Source organism: Sinohyriopsis cumingii, chromosome 3, assembly GCF_028554795.1.
Source record: "Sinohyriopsis cumingii isolate HCF-2022 chromosome 3, ASM2855479v2, whole genome shotgun sequence".
NCBI classification, from domain to species: domain Eukaryota; kingdom Metazoa; phylum Mollusca; class Bivalvia; order Unionida; family Unionidae; genus Sinohyriopsis; species Sinohyriopsis cumingii.
The window spans coordinates 122855970-122876624 of record NC_142963.1 but is presented as its reverse complement, the minus strand read 5'-3'; the positions used below and the strand labels follow the sequence as shown (position 1 = coordinate 122876624).

General features: G+C 35.1%; 1 protein-coding gene across 1 annotated transcript in view; it reads left to right on the top strand.

The window, feature by feature from the left end:
* Positions 1-20655, top strand: part of LOC149803755 (uncharacterized) — a 76349-nt gene that overhangs the window by 41227 nt on the left and 14467 nt on the right. Inside the window, exons 7-9 of the mRNA XM_089953524.1 lie at positions 800-1462; positions 11422-11614; positions 17269-18098. Of these exons, the coding sequence (XP_089809650.1) occupies positions 800-1462; positions 11422-11614; positions 17269-18098 (1686 nt within the window). The remainder of the gene's footprint in view (positions 1-799; positions 1463-11421; positions 11615-17268; positions 18099-20655) is intronic.

The window sequence follows — 20655 nt, the reverse complement described above, 5'->3', positions numbered from 1 at the left end:
ATTAATTAGAAAGTGACAAACACATTTATTAAGATGAATTTGTTTTCTGCATGATAATTAATATTTACATTTTTGCTGGAGATTACCAAAAGCTGCGTCGAGGCATGCTATCTAATCAATGATTACATTCTACTTATATGTTGAATAATGAGTTACGTATGCCATGATGCCCTTATAATGTAAGGATGGAATGACTAAAGCATCCAAATGATTTTTGGAGTCATTCTAGTACAATAATTTGCAGTTCTACCGTGGAAAAGATTTTTGTAATGCGATGAATAGAATCTTGTGCTCATTTTGTACCTAATTTATGAAATTTGTTGAATAATTTAAATCTTTTGCTTACCAAGGCTTGCAAAAGGTATAAATCATTAAACAGATCTTGTAAATTTCATCTGGAATGGGTATTCATATTAAGAGTTGTCGTAGCTCAGCATCCGGAAATTGACTCAGCAACATTCCATATTTACTTGACTAATAGTTGGATCCAGCTGCATAGACTGTGATCTGCCATCTCGTACTGAGGCAGCAGACCTGGATCTATGCAGTTTATTAGAATTGATTGGTGGAACAAACAACACAGGACCTGATCTGTCATCAGTGTACAGATTGATCAGAGCTTGTGTTCTCTGCACTTATATGTTTGTATATACAGTAAATCACTGAGAATTAGAGGTCATACATTTCATGTTCAGTTCACTGTAAAATTGCATGAGGACTGTTTTCTGTAAAACACAACTTGAGGTAAAGCTTTTTTTTAGCCATAAAAACATTGTGTGAATGTCCTTTCTTTTTTCAGATGAAATGAAGTCCCACCTTAATCAAAGTGATGACAGTGACAGTAGCAATGAAAATGATGATGACAGTGATGATGAATCTGATACTTCTACTGAGGGTGAACAAGACTTGGATGTTTCAATAAAATCAATGGACTACAATCATTTTTGTAAAACATACAGTAATAATGACCATGGAAGGACCCATAATAAGTCATCAGCAGCAAAGAATTCCAAAGATGATAAGGAAGATCTTGCAGATTCACCAAATTCAGTTCAGTATGGTCCAACAGGGTCAACAAATGGTTTTATGTTGTCTGACATCACAGAAGATTTCAATACAAGTCCTGATGCAGTGTCTGACAGTGAAAGTAATTGTTCAGATATTGCCTTTGTATCTGGCAGTATGCCAAATTCTGAATTTGTCTCACATCAAAACTCTTCAATGGAGTCATTGGAAATCCCTCACCAAGATCAGATACTGTCATATAAAACAATGCCTCCAAAAATCATCAGCAATGCCAAGAATGGAGAAGAGACTCTTGAGGAAGTACAGACAGTTTTGCAAGATCCATTGCTAAAGAAAGGGGAGAAAACTCAGGGCAAGAGAGTTATGGACAAGATGCAAGAACCAGACATAAAGCAGGAAAGTTTTGGACATAGCCCAGATAATGATAACAGGGACAGTAAGTATGAAGCAGATAGTAAGTCAGGCATCATTGTCATGTTAAACAACAGGGAGGGTGGGATTTAGCACCAGCAAAGCTTGACAGTAAATTTTCAGTGGATAATAGAACGAAAATTACAACACAGAATTTCCATGATGTTGAATAAAATGGCAAATAATGCTACCTTGAAAGGGGTAAAAACATTGAATAACTGATATTATGATATTTACAATATATGTTGGGAACCTGGATTTGTTGGGACACCATAAATTAATTTTTAAAGTAATTTTTTGTGCACTGTATGTTCTGGGACACATCATTTTGTGGAGTCGTAAGTTGTGGGACACCTTTTAGATCATGTGAAAATTACATGTCGGAAAATACACTCCAAATGAAATTTTACTTTAAATATAACTCTTTAATCCTGCACACGAATGATCCATTCTTTTGGTGCATGAGTATTTTTTATTTAGCTTTCTCATGCAGTGAAAAATTAACATTAGAGGCAAAAATTCTCCTGAAGCAGAAACTGCAAGGACTAAAGTAAGATTTGTTAAAAAAATCTGCACCAGTCATGCTAATTTTCACACTTTTAATCCCTTATCTTATCATCAGTCCATCCAGGAATGAGATCAAAGTACACTAGAATTTCATCCATGTTTATATTCATGTAGGCGAAATCATTTTTGTCTGGCCTTCACAAATTCATCTAATGATTTTATTTTCTCCAGATCTTCTGGGCGATGCTGGGTCAATGTCTATGCATGAAGCACTATATTGTGCCATTTTCAAAATTGTTCTAGTGTTTTTTTTATTTTTTCACAATTCCTGTCAATACTGGTGAAAAAGAACCAAAGTTAGCTTCCATATCTCGGCCGACTTTGTATATTTATATTTTTTTTTTAAAAAGCAGCACACTTTTAAGAATCCAAAGTTGGCATCCAAGGTCGGCTTGCTTTGTAATAAAATAACCTTTATATCCTTTAAATGGCTTAGAAGTATTCAAATTCGGCTATGCAATAAATATAACCTTTGTCTTTGATGTACTGTTGGTAAGTTTAAACAGTGCGTTTACTGCTCGCTGCCAGTTGTGTTTATTCACCACCTGGGCTTCTGTTTACTTGGCATCTGTAGTTATAATTAATACAGATTGGTACTGATTCCTGTGGGTAAATAGTATACACAGCAATAACTTGCTTTAATAATACCTTTTGTAACCCATGCTAGCAAAAAAAAGATTGTTACTTACACTCAATTGAATGTATTTTCAAATAATGATTTTTTTTTGTGTGCAAGATACTGTCATATAGTTGACCTGGACATAATGCAGTCTTGTTTTTCTTCGCCGAATGTGTGAATGGTAGTTGTCTTCAAGCAAAGACTTATTATAATTTCCAGTTTGTCTTAAATGAACATGATGCCAGTCTGACGTACAATATGGCCACCACACATTTGCCATCTTGAAAATCTTATTACGTTTACTTCTGAATAGACAGTGATATTGACATAATGTTTTCGCTAAAGGACCTCTTATGATATCTACATGGCCCTGAATGCAAATGGTGCTGATCGGTTGTTCAAAAAGACTGCCGCAACAGCCATCTAGAAATATTTTTATCTTTGTTCCTTCTGAATAGAAGGTCATATTAACTTGGAGTTTTCACCAAAAGACTTTTTATGCTCTCCAGTTTGTCCTAAATGAAAATGATGTTGATCTGGGGTCAAATATGTCTGCTTCAGTGGCCATCATGAAAATCTTGCTATCACTACTTCTTCTGAATTAATTGCCATATCATCATGGGGTTTTCACTAAAAGACTTCTAATGATGTGGCCATCTTGAAAATCTTATTTTCGCTACTCCTTTTAACCTTTAAAGTGCTTGTTGCATCGTTAATCTCATAGTGTTTGTTGCAACTTAAGTCTTATTTTCAGGTAAGCAACAGTTTACACATCAACATATTTTGGTTTGACGGAAGTGGTTGGAAACTAAATTTGATTGGTACATTGAGCCATGAAACAAGCATTCTGGCATAGTTTTAACCTTAGAAGTTTTACAAATGCATGTTTAAAATAGGCACTGTCTAGAAAATGTACTCCTATCATTCACAATGCTGAGCTGAATGAACTATAACAGCACTGTTGTGGTTGTACATTGCATATATCCTGCTGCCATATTCCAAGTCAATTCTGTAACCCAACTATAGTTTTCGTTTGATAATGTCATATTCCTTTTGAATAATTATTTTTTTCCCTGACTGTATTTGGTGGTTTGCAGGCATCCAGAGACATGTTGACATTGGGAATTGGAAGTAGCGTATGTCATCAGACATCACATAGATGCAGAAGAGTCTCTGTTTCAAGTTTCAAGCATCCAGCTTACACAGATTAAATGCGACCTGTTTGTCTAATCATATCTTTCAGATTAACCAGTGATCGTGAGACACAATTCACAATTGTATATTTTTCTCTTGCTTTTCAATACTTCTTTTAATAGCCTTCTTATTATAGCTAGCTGGTCCCAGTTGTGTATTCAGTAAATCTTGTTATTACTACTCACTTGAATGTATGATTATTATAACATAGTGTTTTAACCAGAAGACTTCTAGTGATGCCTACTTGGTCCTAAATGAAAATGGCTTGAATCTGACATCCAAGATGTGTACCACAGCAATGTTGACTGACTAAGTAATCCAACTTATATCACAAAAAGATATCTTAATTGTGTTTGGGTGGGGTGGGGATAAATTTATTTCTTTGTAAATGTGTTCTTCCTTATAATCATTGATGAAACAAACTGGAGTACACTGTAGCTCTTAAAAGGATGTGAGAAAATTGCTTGAAAATAGATTTAATAGGGCATGAAGAGCCGTAAGAATCATTCATAGTGTATGCATCAATTTTCAAGCTTCTTGGCTTTGTGAATCCTATTAAGATATTAATTTCAGTTCTAATAATTACAAATAGTTACCAAAATGATAATGAATATCTAGTATTATTATATGCTCATTTTTTCCCTGTTAACTTTACATTGTCAGAATCGTTCAATATTCCCCAATACTGAATGCGCGCGACAATACACATATAGCATTCACGTGAATAAAGGAACTACGTTCTTTTGTAAACAAATAATGGACTCAGACGCCAGCACTTTTGATTTGTAAACAAATCATGTACACTTGCGTAAGAGGTTCTTTACGTTGTGGTTGTTTAAATTTGTTTCTGAATGAACTAAAACATGTTTCGTGGACTGCAAAAAACCCCAGCTGTTCTGGCACATTCCGCATTGATACAATGTTTCAGATTTATGCTAGCAACATTATATAAATGACGGAAGATTAGGTCCTTACAAATAACATACAAGTGACAAGGCATATACTGTTTTCTTTAGCTGGTGATAAGGATGGCAAAATAAAATATATTTACAGTTTTACATCCTGAATTTCCTCAAAATGTATTTTCTTAATTCTGCAAATCTGAATTACATGAGCCATGCCATTATTTTTCAATCTGTTACACATTTCGAAATTGTGCTGTAATTTCGATGATAAGTGCAATTGCATCCTCCTTATTGCACTCAAAATGAAATAAGCATTAAATTTCATAGCGTCTTTTTGATAATTGCAATTGAAAGACTTCATATTTTTCCCACATTATGATTTCAAACATTCATTGACAGAAACAGACACATTTGCAGACGTAAACACGCTTCTCCCACGCCACTTCAATTCGATGTATTTCATGTATAATTTCACAGATGAATCCAGTCCAAAATCACAAACTTTCATCGAATCGAAACAAAATACCAAAATATATTCATTCCAGATCAAACGGAACAGTTGCTGCAATGTGCATTCATTCACAATATGACTGCAAATTTCAATTTTAACTAGACACGCTATTTTCTTTTAAAAGTTATGTCGAGTGCACGACTAAGTTCAAATTTATCTGGGCGGAGTTATGTGCACATTAATAATGATGTCATTGTGTAATGACAAATCTGCTCTTGTGTATTTAGTTTGGAATACGGCATTCGTTCATTTACGTTGTTTCTTGTAGTGTATTTTGTTTATATAATTAAACCTTAGGTAGAATGAAAAATGAGCATATAATAAAAAGGTTACTGCATTTGTATGGGAAAATATGAACTCGTTTTGTTGGAAGGATATACTGCACTCACAAGTTCGTGCAGTATTCCATCCAAAAAAACTTGTTTATATTTTCCCATATAAATGCAGTAACCTATAAATATATTATAGCATAGCAACAATATTTTGACCATTGTTTACAAATAAAGCACATAAGAATATCTAGTTTTTGTGCATCGCTTGATGCAATTTTAACCAATCTAAATTTTTGTAACAAAGGCTTTGTAAATATCGATAATTCTGAAGGAATAAGAACTACATCACAATCAGCACCATTGTTTTACAGTCTCACATGGTTAATCCTTCTGTGTTTACAACAGAGTTTTATAATGTAGAAATATTATAATACAAGCATCAGAAGACAAATCTTGCTGTGTACTGTGCCTTACACCTGCAATGTAATTTTAACCATGTTGTGTCTACAGGAGAGTATAATAAATACAGAAATCATATAATGCTAGTATTATAAGACAGATCTCACTATTTGTACTGGGAATAGGTTATGCAAGCATTTTTAACCCTTTACCTCTTGCAAGCACCTTTGGACACCTCCATTCTCATGCATGCGCCTTTTGATGCCTCTGCCCGATTTGCATGGAAGTGCATTTTGATGCCTCTACACCATTCTCATGGAAGCACCTTTCAACGCCTGCTGTAAACCTCAGCCATTTTGAATGGGTTTTCATAGCACCACCTTTGGGGAAAAACCCCTACTAGATACTACTTTCATTGGTGTGAATGACCATTACTTCAGATCACGTGGTCACCATTTAAGATCTGGTGGAATTCTGCTATTTAAAGTAACTGGGTCATATTCTCCACTCTCCAAAGTGGAGGCCGCGGATTTCGTTCAGTACTTATTTGAGTTTTCATGATTCGAATCACAACTATGAAAGCTTCAGTAACTTAAGTAAAGGCTCTGACATATATTCCTAATTAATGCCCTCCTTCACACTCATTATTGTGCCCTAATAAATGCAACACATGTGAAAAATGTAGTGCCCCCAGGGGAGTTAATTAAGGAATATATGATATTATAAATATATGATATTATACAGCTCTCATTATAAGGCATTAGTTAGGGTCCATAACTGCCGATCACATTATGTACTGAATGTCATTATTGTGAGAAGCGTGTTACATACAGAACCATGACATATTGATTGTGGTGTTGTAGCGGTAACCATCCAAATAAATAAAATAGTAATGTTTTGAAAAGGAAGTAACAATATAACATTATGCTTCACCTTGTCTTCTTTCAGCTCATATTGTCATACATTGGTATGATTTTGGTTATCATTTCCATAGTGTTACCCATATTGTCATATATTGGTATGATTTTGGTTATCATTTCCATAGAGTTACCCATATTGTCATACATTGGTATGATTTTGGTTATCATTTCCATAGAGTTACCCATATTGTCATACATTGGTATGATTTTGGTTATCATTTCCGTAGTGTTACCCATATTGTCATACATTGGTATGATTTGGGTCATCATTTCCATAGTGTTACCCATATTGTCATACATTGGTGTGATTTGGGTCATCATTTCCATAATGTTACCCATATTGTCATACATTGGTATGATTTTGGTTATCATTTCCATAGTGTTACCCATATTGCTGTACATTGGTTTGATTTTGGTCATGGGGTCCATATTGTTATTCATAAGTGTGATTTTGGTCATGGGATCCATACTGTTATACATTGGTTAGATTTTGGTCATGGGTTCCTTACTGTTATACCTTGGTTAGATTTTGGTCGTGGGGTCCATACTGTTATACATTGGTATGATTTTGGTTGTGGGGTCCATACTGTTATACATTGGTATGATTTTGGTCATAGGGTCCATAATGTCAAAGTGGTACAGCATTATATCTGGACTTGCATTATTATGAAGCACATTTTAACAAGGAAGATCTGTATCACTTTCTGGCACATTTTTATTTTTTTTTTTTTTTGTGACATCAGTGTGTACACTGCAGCAAAGGTAAAATATCCCTGAAAGTGATTACATTACACTAATTTGTTGTTTTTGTTGAATAAATATATTGTAATACTTTAGAACCTGCCTTGAGAGACCACCCCTACTGCAGATATTCAGGGTTTCTCATTACAGGTGGTCTTTCATGGCAGGTGTTATACTATATAGTCTGCATTGAGAATCTGATATTTCAGTACAGGTTGTCTTGTAGCATTTGTCATTCAGGACAAGTTTTATTTTAATAAACTCTTAAATTTAATCTTATCTCCATTGAAATGTGGAACCCACTGAATAATCATTTATGGCCAAGTGAGCTTATGGTATCGGCAGGCATCCAGTTTGTGTCCACCATTGTGCATGTCCATCAACATTTGCTTTTTTAAACATCACAAAAACCACTGGCATATTTTTTTTTAAAAATTTGTACAATTGATGTTAATGTGCCATCTGATACGTCACCAGTTCCCAAATCAGAAAGCCTTTAAATGACTTCTTCAAAACTGATGAACAGAATTTCACCACTTTTCACTGAAAGTGTTCTGGCATGAAGGGATTTTAATTTTATATCAATGCAGGGCTGAGCAAATCCCATAGTCCGATGTCCTGGACTAGTCATTTTTGAAGTCGGGCAAGTAAAATTTTCCAAGTCACTAGTCCGGGACAAGTGCTTCTTAAAAAAGTCGGGCTAGTCCTTATTTTCGTGCTTTAATCACTATATCTGCCTTTATTTGGCCAATCATGCCCTCTGGGCGTACTGAATACTTGATTCTACCCCTCTTCGTGTATACATTTACATCCTTTTACCGCTTGACTGCATATTGGGCTAAGCGATCAAATTATCGGCAAATCAAAACACGTCAAACAAAAGAAAGCCAGTATGATCAATTAGCAGTGTTGTAAGCGGTTTTGTTGCAATGAGTTTACTCAATGTAGATCATAACGAGTAGCTCACTATGATTTTAATCCAGCGAGTCAGTGTAATTAAATTAATGAAAGGTACTTTACCGACATCAGTGCTGGTTTCCTTTATGAACTGATTAAATGACAGTAATGATTCTTTAATTTATAATTGATTATACAGATGATAAACTTCCACGTGCGTTGGTACGTGAGAAAGCCTGCCCATAGCTTCTCGTGGGTCGGTGGTTCTTCCCGGGGTTTTCCAGGGTTCTTCTTCCACCAATTATACTGGCCGCCATGTATAGCCTATCTTGTGCTGAAAAATGGCGTTAAACCCTACAACAACAACAACAGCAACAACTTCCACGTGCGATATTGTTTTTAAAGCGAAACAATTACGCTAATTAATGAGCTGTTTCAGTTCGTATTTAAAAGAGAAAATTGATGTTATGATCACTTTAAAAGTAGTTGTCAAGCAAGCTGATAGTTACTCTGTGGATGAAATGAATTTGCTAAATTATTTTCGCAAGTAAGGTAATAACGGCGATTCGGCGAAGGTAAATTTGTTTGAAAATGGAGGGATAAAACGTAAGGCGGATACTGAGTGTGCGGTAGCTATTTCTGAATGTGAACGAGGATTTAGTTCAGTGAACTTAATCAAGACTTCTTTAAGGAATTCCTTAAACCAAAAGAGTTTACAGATGCTAATGAACATTTCTGCAAATGGACCAGAGCTTGAGGACTTTAACCCAGACACAGCTATCAACTGCTGGCTTAGTGCTGGTGCAGGTGGCAGACATATACATGGACATATTTTCAAATCCATCAGCTAAAACATATATACATGAACCTGAAGAAGCCAAATGTATAACAACCAATGTTTTTGAAAAATTAAATTCTTTTAAGAAATAATTATGTTGTATAACGTTTTGTTTGTTTTTTCTATGGATTAAGCACATACGTCTCATCAAATCTCGGCAAGTGATTACCATTTTGGGACCAGTGAAAAATAAGGTGGGACTAGTGACGAGTAAGGTGGGACTAGTGAAGAGAAAGGTGGGACTAGTGAATTTTCTGAAACCACTTGTCCTGGACTAGTGGAGATTAAAAAAAATTTGCTCAACCCTGCAATGACATAAATTTGCCATAAAATATGGCAACTGGTAGTCAAAAAAATATCAATAAAAAACTTTTCAAGTAAACATTCTGCAGAATTTAACCAAATGTGACAGAAAGGATCATTCAGAATGAAGTCCTTTCAGATTATATCACTGAGGCTGATAAGACATCCAATATGGCTGACATTACTAAAAATAGAAAAAAAACTTTCAACAACTTCTTTTAAGAAACCTATACAGCAGAATTTAATACAGCATGGCAGTGGTTACTAAAAACAGGAAAACCATTAAATGACTTCTCAGAAACCACTTGACTGAATTAGATGTATTGGACTGTGATATTAACGGTGTTCAGTTTTGTTTTGCAGTATGTAAACCATCACATTTCTAATATAATGCAGATCTAGTCCACTATATATATATATTAAGTAAACCCCACCTCCTCCCAATGGTTCTCTAAGAAATGTTGGCAAGCTGTGGCCGTAGTTCACCTAGGTATTAGGTCAAGTAAGCTTAAGGTATGTCCCAGCATCTGGCATGCGTTGTTCCTCATCTTTCATCATTTGCTGTTGTAGAATTCATATAGAAAAGCTTGTGGACAGATTTTGGTTGAATTGGGCAGGAAACATTGTGGCTTGGAGGGGTATCAAATTTATACAAATGATGCTAATCTGTCATCAGATATGGTCGCTGTTACTGTATATATAAAAACCTTTAAATGACTTCTTTTCAAAAACCAGTCACCAGAATTTGATGAAATTTGAAATAATCGATGTGGCATAAAGGGTTTTTAAATTTTTGCAAACGATGCTGAGTTGCCTTCAAATATGGCCAGCATTTCTAAGTATAGAAAACTCCTTGAACGGCTTCTCAAATACTGTTCAGTAGAATTAGACCAAATTTGATAGAAGACTTTCAAGCTTATACAGAATGCTGATTCACCATCAAATATGGCTTTCATTATATCAAAAAATAGAAAAACAAGTATACTACTTTTCAAATGCCTTTCAGTAGAATTTGACCAAATTTGACGGAAATATGCCGATATAAAGGACATTCATGTTTGTACAAATTATGCCAATATATAAACAAATGTGGCCACTGTTACTAAAAACAGAAACATTTAAAAAAAAAACAACTTAACTAAATTATGCCAAATTGACATATACATCTTAGCTTGAAATCTTTTAAGTTTTGTACAAATGATGCCAATATTCCATCAGATATGGGAGCCATTACTAAATCTGGAAAACACTTTATTTATAACAAAGAAACAGCATTTTATCATTTGTCACAGCATTATGGTTGAAAGGCCTTTAAATTTTGGTCAAAGGATGCAGTTTTTCCATCAGATATGGATGCAAATGCCCCCCAAAAACATAGAGAAGCCATGAAACATTGTGTTTTTGGCATGTGCAGTAACCAGTATTGGGACGAAATTTCTGCAGAAACCGCATTCTACTTACCCAGGTTTCTTGGCTAACTATTTTTGCATTGGACTGTTCGTGTTATTCAGGTGAGCCATCTTGGACTTAGGGACCTATTGTTAAAGAGGCAATTATGAATTGGCAATTTTTTAAATCAGTATATGATAGACTTAAGAGTGTTGATATTCTACATGTATTGCTTTATGTCATCTTTATTTTCTGTCATATATATCCAACTTGTCAACCATCTTGTGAAAAATACAACCTGTCCTGTGCATGCAGATCAACTTGAATATCAATGAATATTCATTACAACTTGATTAGCAGTGAATATTTATGACGGGATTATAGTTAAAATATTTCTGGTCTCACACATTACCATCCATTGAATTTCAGAATTTTTGGTTGTAATTGTGCCAGAGGTACAGTGCTCCTCAGAGCTGAGACAGAAAATTCATAGATGGGCTCATTCAGACTTTAACATGTCCTCCTCAGAGTATGTGATTGTCTGGCAGGATATGTTTTGCCCAATTGGACTGACAGAACATCATTTGACTCATATTATGTATGATGTGTGTGACAAGATCTTGTAAGTACTTTTTTAGCATATTACACATTATTATCTCTCTTGTGATTGTTGAGACATTACCATTTTTCTGCAAGGCATCAGCATTGGCAATGCTATAGTATTGTGTTAAAGTTTTTAAATGTCATGTAGCTTCTCCTACCCAGTAAAGGTCAAGCTTATATTTTAGCTTCTACTATTTTCAGGCAAATTGCATTAACCTTCAAGGGAGCTTACCAAGTTCTTACTAATAAAGACTTGTCCTTTATGAATGTTAAAGCCCATGAGGTTAATGACATTGCTGCCCTTTGGGCCTGTCTGACTTGTTCATCTTTGGAGGATGTGATTAAATCTGACTTGTTCATCTTTGGAGGATGTGATTAAATCTAACTTGTTCATCTTTGGAGGATGTGATTAAATCTAACTTGTTCATCTTTGGAGGATGTGATTAAATCTAACTTGTTCATCTTTGGAGGATGTGATTAAATCTGACTTGTTCATCTTTGGAGGATGTGATTAAATCTGACTTGTTCATCTTTGGAGGATGTGATTAAAGATGCAATTTGGCATTCTCATACTACTTTAATTTAGACTGTATACACCTCTGTTTGTAGCACACTCATTTTAAATTAGACTGTATACACCTCTGTTTGTAGCACACTCATTTTAAATTAGACTGTATACACCTCTGTTTGTAGCACACTCATTTTAAATTAGACTGTATACACTTCTGTTTGTAGCACACTCATTTTAAATTAGACTGTATACACCTCTGTTTGTAGCACACTCGTTTTAAATTAGACTGTATACACCTCTTTTTGTAGCACACTCATTTTAAATTAGACTGTATACACCTCTGTTTATAGCACACTCATTTTAAATTAGACTGTATACACCTTTGTTTGTAGCACACTCATTTTAAATTAGACTGTATACACCTCTGTTTGTAGCACACTCGTTTTAAATTAGACTGTATACACCTCTGTTTGTAGCACACTCGTTTTAAATTAGACTGTATACACCTCTGTTTGTAGCACACTCATTTTAAATTAGACTGTATACACCTCTGTTTGTAGCACACTCGTTTTAAATTAGACTGTATACACCTCTGTTTGTACCACACTCGTTTTAAATTAGACTGTATACACCTCTGTTTGTACCACACTCGTTTTAAATTAGACTGTATGCCGTATTTTCGCGTATATAAGACGCGTCTTATACAAAATTTTACTTACCCCGCACCCAGGGTGAGTCTTATATTAATGGGTGTCTTATCTAAGTATTTTTTAACACGAATGACATTGGAATCTCATCCATATTGATGATGTCATCATCTGCCAACTTCAGTTCACTTATTTCCTTCTGAACAAAGGTATGGAAAACATCCAATTTATTCTCACAATCGTCCAGAAGCTTCTGTCCAACAGTTGTACGTGACCGGACTGCAAGATTGTTCCGTTTCATGAACTTGTACACCCAGCTGACACTGCCACCTCGAAAGTCTGTGATCTTCATTTCTGTAGCAATAATTCGAGCCTTCAGTTTGATTGCTATCGTTGAAATGGCATGGTTACTGTCACGTTGCGAATGCACCCAGTTGGCTAGATTTTCTTCCAAGTTCGGCCATCTTGCCTTTCTACCTCTACGAGCTCGTTTCCTTGGATTCATCTGTTTTAATGTCCTCTTCCTCCAACCTCCAATCACGTACATTCTTCTCGCTGCAGCTAAATTCTCTTCCAGCAGCTCTGTTGCCACGCTCCTTGGCAAACTTGATGGCGTCTAATTTAAAGTTGGCCGTATATGATTTTCGCTTCGGCATCATGACAATTTTATAAATTTTAAAAATGCTAAGCAAATTGATCACTCATTTATATATACCGGTAATAAGAGACTGTTCCCACGTTTACTGGTATATATGCTAACCACATACATCGGGCATTTATTGGTCTATGTACGGTACTAATCCCACCCGCTGAAGACTTGGCCTAGCAGATCAATGAAGCCGCCTTTACATCTGGCGTTTATTGTTCTAGAATCTAAATACCAGTTACTCAACCCATCCGCTATTGGCCCAGCGGGAGATAAGAATAAACGATAACCGTTGCGGTCCTGCCTCAGACAATTCTTTGATCTCAACTAAAAATGATAATGAAGCCTTGTTTACATCTGACGGGTGATGAAACATTGGACAAATTTTCATTTATGATAAAGGAAGGGAAACCACTGGAGATGAATTGCTCAGTGCGGCAGATGACTAGGCCGCGTGCGTCTTATATTTGTGGGCGTCTTATGTCAAATATTTTTTACACAAATCGTCAAAACCCGCGTCTTACATATGGGTGCATCTTATAATTAGGTGCGTCTTAAATGCGCGAAAATACGGTACACCTCTGTACCACACTCATACAACAAAAGAGGCTTATCATGAACTATATTCCATCTTTTGCTGGCTTTTGGTAAAGTGTTTGCATTTTGCTCATGACCATATATGGTTGAAACATATTCAATGCATACTATCTTAACAAGAATAAGGAAACTAAGTGAGTAGATACATATTGGTAACTTAAGTTCTTCATCCATTTTGTAAAACTTGATCTCTGTGACCTGCATTTTATGCTTCTTTGACGTTGTGAGAGAAAAAAATGTTATTTACTAGATGCTGTTGATGTTCCAGTCATAAAACTTGATAATTGAATGAATTTCTGGTAGGTGGTCTTAAAACTAAAAAATGACACAGTGACCTCCTTTTTATGCTTTTTTGTGGGCTATTTTTAATCACATATGTTCATCCATGCTCCATCTATATAAATCATATCCCACTCAGTATGAATAACTGTTAAGCATATTTTAAGAACAATGATTTTTTAAATTAAATTCTACACAAAAAAACAGTTATCTTTGGTTTTTATATAAGCTCATTGTTGGTCCTCTAATTTGATATCTTATTTATTGTTTTATATATTCTATGTCCAGTCACAGTAGGTAGGTAGGTAGTTTTGCAGTATGTCTATATATAGTCTATATAGAGCCAATTAAAAATAACAATTATAGGTTTTAAAGTTATTAAAACATCCAGTGTAAAGATAAATGATTGCAGAAAAAGAATCCTTAGCTAGAAAAGGAGCCAAGATCATTTTAGTCTGAATTTATTTTCAGCATCGTCATGTTTGCAATAGCTAATGCTGTCTTATAAAGTTGAGGTGAGTAATGTAATCATTGATTACACTCTCATTAAATGAAGAAAGACTTGCACTGTGTTAAATCAGGAAGAGTCATGAAGAGCTTCCTGAATTAACCCTATTGATTAATAACATTTTCCCATGCTATTACAAACAATGAGATGATTATATATTCTTCTAAACATTGAAGGAAGGACTTTTTGCTAATTATTAGGGGAAAATGAGCAAGCTCACAAGCATATGTGGGACAGTAGAAAAAGAATATTAAAAAATAAGTTGTCCCCTTTATGATGAAGATATAAGTGCAGCAACTATAATATAGAACATGGCAGAATATTATATTAGGAGACAAGGATTTTGCCTTTAAACAGCATAGGGTCCCCCTTGTTCCATTTCAGTGAACTGCTGTTTATTTCTATTGAATTATTGTAGATAATTTTGACAAATAAATAGGGATATATTTTTATATTCTCAATATGTGTTGTATAATATGAAAGAAAATATGCAGAGATTGCACTTCTGTGTAATATTGTTTTTCCTTTTTCTTTTTCCTTTGTTCAGTTGATGACCAAATTGTCCATAAGTGTAGTGTATTAGTTTCATTTTCCTAATTATCCACAGGATCAAGGTTCATTTAAACACTTATCACAAATGTTATACTATAATATATCTGCACAGAAACAAAGCTTTTTTCTGGTAGTAATAATAATAATAAAGACTATTTTCAGAGAGTGACTTAATTGGTTACAAATGAGAAACGCAGCTACATTGAGGCCCTCAATAATGTACATATAAGATACAAGCTAATAATAATAATATGTACACATACACACACACACACACACACAAATACACAGTCTTTAAACAGCTATTCATAAAATGCTACATTGCTTCAGAAATGAAAATGAAGCGCAGGAGGTGGGTGGTGTAATGTGTACTTTAATATGTACACCATTTTTTAAAATGATTTCATCCATCTACTGTCACATTCAAAACATAACAGGGACATGTGATATTTGTTCCATGTGCCAACTTTTAAGTGAAATTATTCATAAATGAATGAGTGAAAATTGATAATGGGTGCTTTAGTAAAAGGTGTCGTGATGTCATTGCATTACATACAGGTATTCCCCAGAGGTCAGCAATCAATGTAGCGGAGATTAAACCTGACCACAATGTTGCTAAAGTATTGAAGGATGAGTCGACCGAGTAATCAGTACAACATAATTACAATTTGATTTTGCTGTATACATTATTATCATTGTCATAACCATCATCATTATAATGATGTTGCTGAAGCAAAATACCAGTAATGTCAGGGACCAATGGTTTACTTTTCCAAGGGCTTTGTGTTTTGGGGGAAATATGTGACCCATCGTTAGCTTGAGATAAAGGACTCTTGCTCTGATTTGTGAAAAATGTAAATCTGTCATTTTATGTTGGAATTTTTTTGTTTTGAGGTAATGGTAAAGTATGATATCTTTGTCTGATTATTAAATAGTCACCCCCTAAGTCTCAGTACTTGGTCATATTCCTTTATGGGTGTTAATAATATATGGCAATTAAATAGAAACAATATAAATATAAAGTCATTCTTTTCATCTTACCAGTTTGGCTGGCGATTTAGAAAGGGTTGTATTAAGATTTGGTAGTTTTGTTTCTAAGCTATCTGGCGGTTTAAAATCTCGTGGCTGGTTTCCCGGGTTAATGGTTGAGTTAGGAGTTAGAGGAGATTCATTTTCATTCCTAAAATAAGGCTGGCTTCAAACAATAAATCTCCGATTTGAACTAGAATGCGACCACACGATTTCAATATCCGAATAATGTCAGCAAATTTATTTAATCCCCATTTTCTTAATATCTGCTGCTGATGACAGCATCATGCAAATCGTCTATTGACATAACATCTGCACATGTTGATAAGATCTTCCTTTTACACACATGTAGTGACTCTTTATAAGAGATATACAGTATTAAAAACTGAACAACCTCTGATCATTTTTTTATTATGGACATTCTCCTGTTGCACAAGATTGATACACCATCGCATATATTGTAATGGATAAGTGCATCTTCTCTAGCGTGACTGACCAGATTGTGCCTTTGGCAGAGACCCAGATGTAAACTTAAGCCATCTTTTCCTGAATTGCCCATAATAAGGATTGTGGGATTTTCAGAGATAGAAGATTTTAAAATAAGTTGAAACAGAAAAGTTCCGTATATAACCTATAAAAATAATAATGAATCTGAGCTGAAACTTAATATAGTGATGAATTCTGGGGATTTTTTTTTGTTTTTTTCCCTAGAAAAAAGTGACATGCATGTAGATGGAAATTCACAGATTTTATTCAACAGTGACATTGAAAAATTTGTGGTTTTGATGAGAAACATACAAAAGTGATGGAAAATCTATTTTTTTATTTATGAGAAAAATAAAATCATTTCCTTCAATCATTGTATTTAAATCTTTATTTTTTTAAAACACCTTTTTATCTTCAGAAAAAGTGATACAGATGGGCTTTCACAGATTTTGTTCAACTGTGACCTTGATAAATACTCTCATACTATTCAGCTCACAGATATGATCAAAGGTCAGGACTTGAATGTGATTGATTCAACCATATTTAGTTTTATCAACGAGGTTATCAAAGACACAAACAGCAAATCCAAATCGAAACTTGTGTCTTTATTATCCCTGCCGTCTTCAGTTGCCTTAGGTTTGCTCATGGATGACTACATAGATCCGACTTACCAAGTTCGATCCATGCTTCACAAGCCCCTATATCAGTGGACTTCAAGGACCAGAATAGTGCCAGGAACTGATAACATACGGTATAGGCCAAACCCGGAGTTTGAGAGATCTACCATAATGATGGAGCTACACAGGTTGTTGTGTGGAAGATTTGAGCTACAGACACGGCCAGTTGAAGATGTTTTTTGTATAAGGATTGCTGATTCCTTTATGGACAAGATGAAGCAAAAATTGCAGGAATTATTTGCTGTCCCAATAGCAGAAGGTAGCACCTTACAGCCATCCAAGAAGCAAATAGTTTTGTGCATCACAGGTGTCAATCGGGAGCTTGTCAAGTACAGGGCATATGTCCAAAAGGTCACTGAGGAGTTTCTCAGCAAATACATGGGTAAAGGAATGGAACTGTTCTGTATTTTTAGTATAGGAGAATCCAATGAGTTTGCCAGTTACCAAGATGTGGTGCCAGTGAAATTCCATGCTGACAAGAATCTGACCATGTTCAGTGCATTTTGCCCAGAATTGGTGCCAGTAGAATGTGTTGTATTGAGATACAGTAACCAAGAAGTTGCTGAGAAGGGTATGTATAATTCTTTCTCCTCTCATTCTTCAATCTTCCTTTTCTGCAAGGTATCATAAGCATTCAGAATTACATAGTTACTAGCTATTGCCCATCCTAGGATGGGAATAATAAAAGAAATTTTCAAGATAAAAATTAAAATTGTATATATAAAAAATATTTAAAAGTTTGGGATCAATAAGTTGAAAAGAAAGTTTGAACAAAAAAATTTAAAAATAGTATTTTTTAAAAATTGGGATGCCGCTGTGAGTTTCAAACTCATGACATCTTGTTTGATGGCCATGACACAGAAAGACAGATGTGGGTGTTTATATATATTTCTTGAAATTACTAATTCCCTGTTTGCCAGACTTGGCAATATAGAAAAAACCTGATGTTCTCTCCTGCATATCATTAGATGGGGGCACACTTCTTATTCCTCATATAAATAATTTGACTTCATATTTTGAGGATTTTACTGCTTTTGGACTTCTTCATTTTTTTGTGTGACTATTTGGTGATACATAAACTTAGAACTGAAGAGTCATCTTGAAAATCTTGGCAGCTATTTCAATATGGATGGTTATATCACCATGGGGATCTTCTTCACTAGACAAGGTTCCTTTATGATATTCCTATCTACACCTTGGCAGATTATACTGGTGCTTTGTCCTAGCCACATCTATTTGAATTCATGAATTGCCTCCCTTAGTATGTAATGCCAACTACCCAATAGAGTGGTATGTTATACATTAGCCGAAAATGGTGGGGGCAATTGACCTAAAAAGGATACCTTGGAAGTTGAACATCGAAAGTATGGCTATACACCAGAAGGATGCCATTACAAGTGTATTTGAGAGAAAGGTATTTGTGCAAACACGGACTGGTGCTGGAAAAGTGCTTATTTATCAGTTCATTCAAGTTGTGTGCTCACCTTGTCTTGATCGTGTACAAACAATGTTCAGATTTGAAAAACTTAATTTTGATTGGATGCAGTGGCTTCCTGCTGCATCCAGTGAAATTCACAGATCCAAAGTACAGAAATATCTGCTCAATACGACATGATGTTACTAGGGTTATCACATCGAACCTTGGCTAGCGAAGATGCATGGGGATTTCATTAGAAGGTTTCTTATGAAGTCTACTTGGTCATGTGTGAAAATGGCACATATTTTATTTTTAATATCAGTAATATGTCAGCTATCACTATTGTTTAGCTTACCCAGTCTGTAATGGGAAAACACATCTGAGCTGAATGCACCATTCTCTAGTTCTAGAAGTGCATTAACCCAGTCTTACTCCACATCATAGGCCCATGTAGCTTATCCTTATTCTTTTCCAGCTGAAATCTTTGTCAGCATGTGGAAGAAAATGTTCGCTTCAAGATACCTCAGTGATGGTTTGCTGTATTAGGATCAGATATTCAAATCTGCTTATTAGTGAAATGTATCCGATAGTCCTTAATTATGAAAAAAGTTTGTTACATAATCAAGTGATAATTTTGCAGTGCTTTGCAAATGATAAACCACCTTAGTTCCCTGGTGGATTCAGGAATTGCTTGTAAGAATATGTAAACATTTTAATAGGTTCTCAAAATTATCCATTTATATGTTGTCACTTCAAGTGCTTACTTGTTGAACTGGGATTTGTATGACAGTCTAATTAATTTTATTTTATGCAAAATTTTGCTGTTAACATCAAATTAATCTCCCAGTGCCGTAGTAGACATAACATATTCCTGCAGAAATTATTTAATGCTTGTTGCATTCATATCATTCATAGATGTTCTGCAGTTTATAAAACGTTTAAGATACAAATAAGGTGTCAGTATTTTCAGTTATGAGAAGCTGGGGGCCCTAGTGGCAGAGTGGTCTAAAGCACTCACCTTTATTTGATCACTTCTTTCTCACCTCTGTTTGATTGGGTTTGAATCTCGGGCTATGTGTATATGTGATATAACTTGCATGTAACTTCACATGGTTCTTCTTGGAATTTTCCCAGGTTCTTCCTCCACCAGTTATATTGGCTGCCATATTCCTGTCATGTGCTGATAATGGTGTTAAGCTCACAATATCAATAATGAAAGGTTGTAAGAATATCAGCGATGCTGGCACAACCCATGTTGTTATTAGATATCATAAATTGTTTTGTCATCCAATAAATTTCTTGTTTCAGAAATTTCTTTTCAAGTTTCAGAAAATATTGATAAGCATGGGCACAAGAAGGCCGTATGGAATGCTCACACCAGGTTTCTTTGTGTGTGTACAGCCTCCAATTATAGGGTTTATTCCCCCTTCTGGCATGTTAAACCGCAAGTGGGGATTTTGCTGGTGTCATTTGTTCACCTATGTGTTATATCATTAGTGACTACCCAGTATAGCATCACACACAAATATATTCTCAGTGGCTTGCTTTGGTCTTCTGAAGGAAGAATTGTTATCTGCCATTGCTTTGCAACAATTTTTGGGGGCTGTAGCAAAGACATCATGTCTGTGACCATGGCATTGTTGGTGAAAGTCCTCCACCTCCACAGGATTTTCATCAGAAGACTTCTTGTGGTGACTAGTTGGTCCTAAAT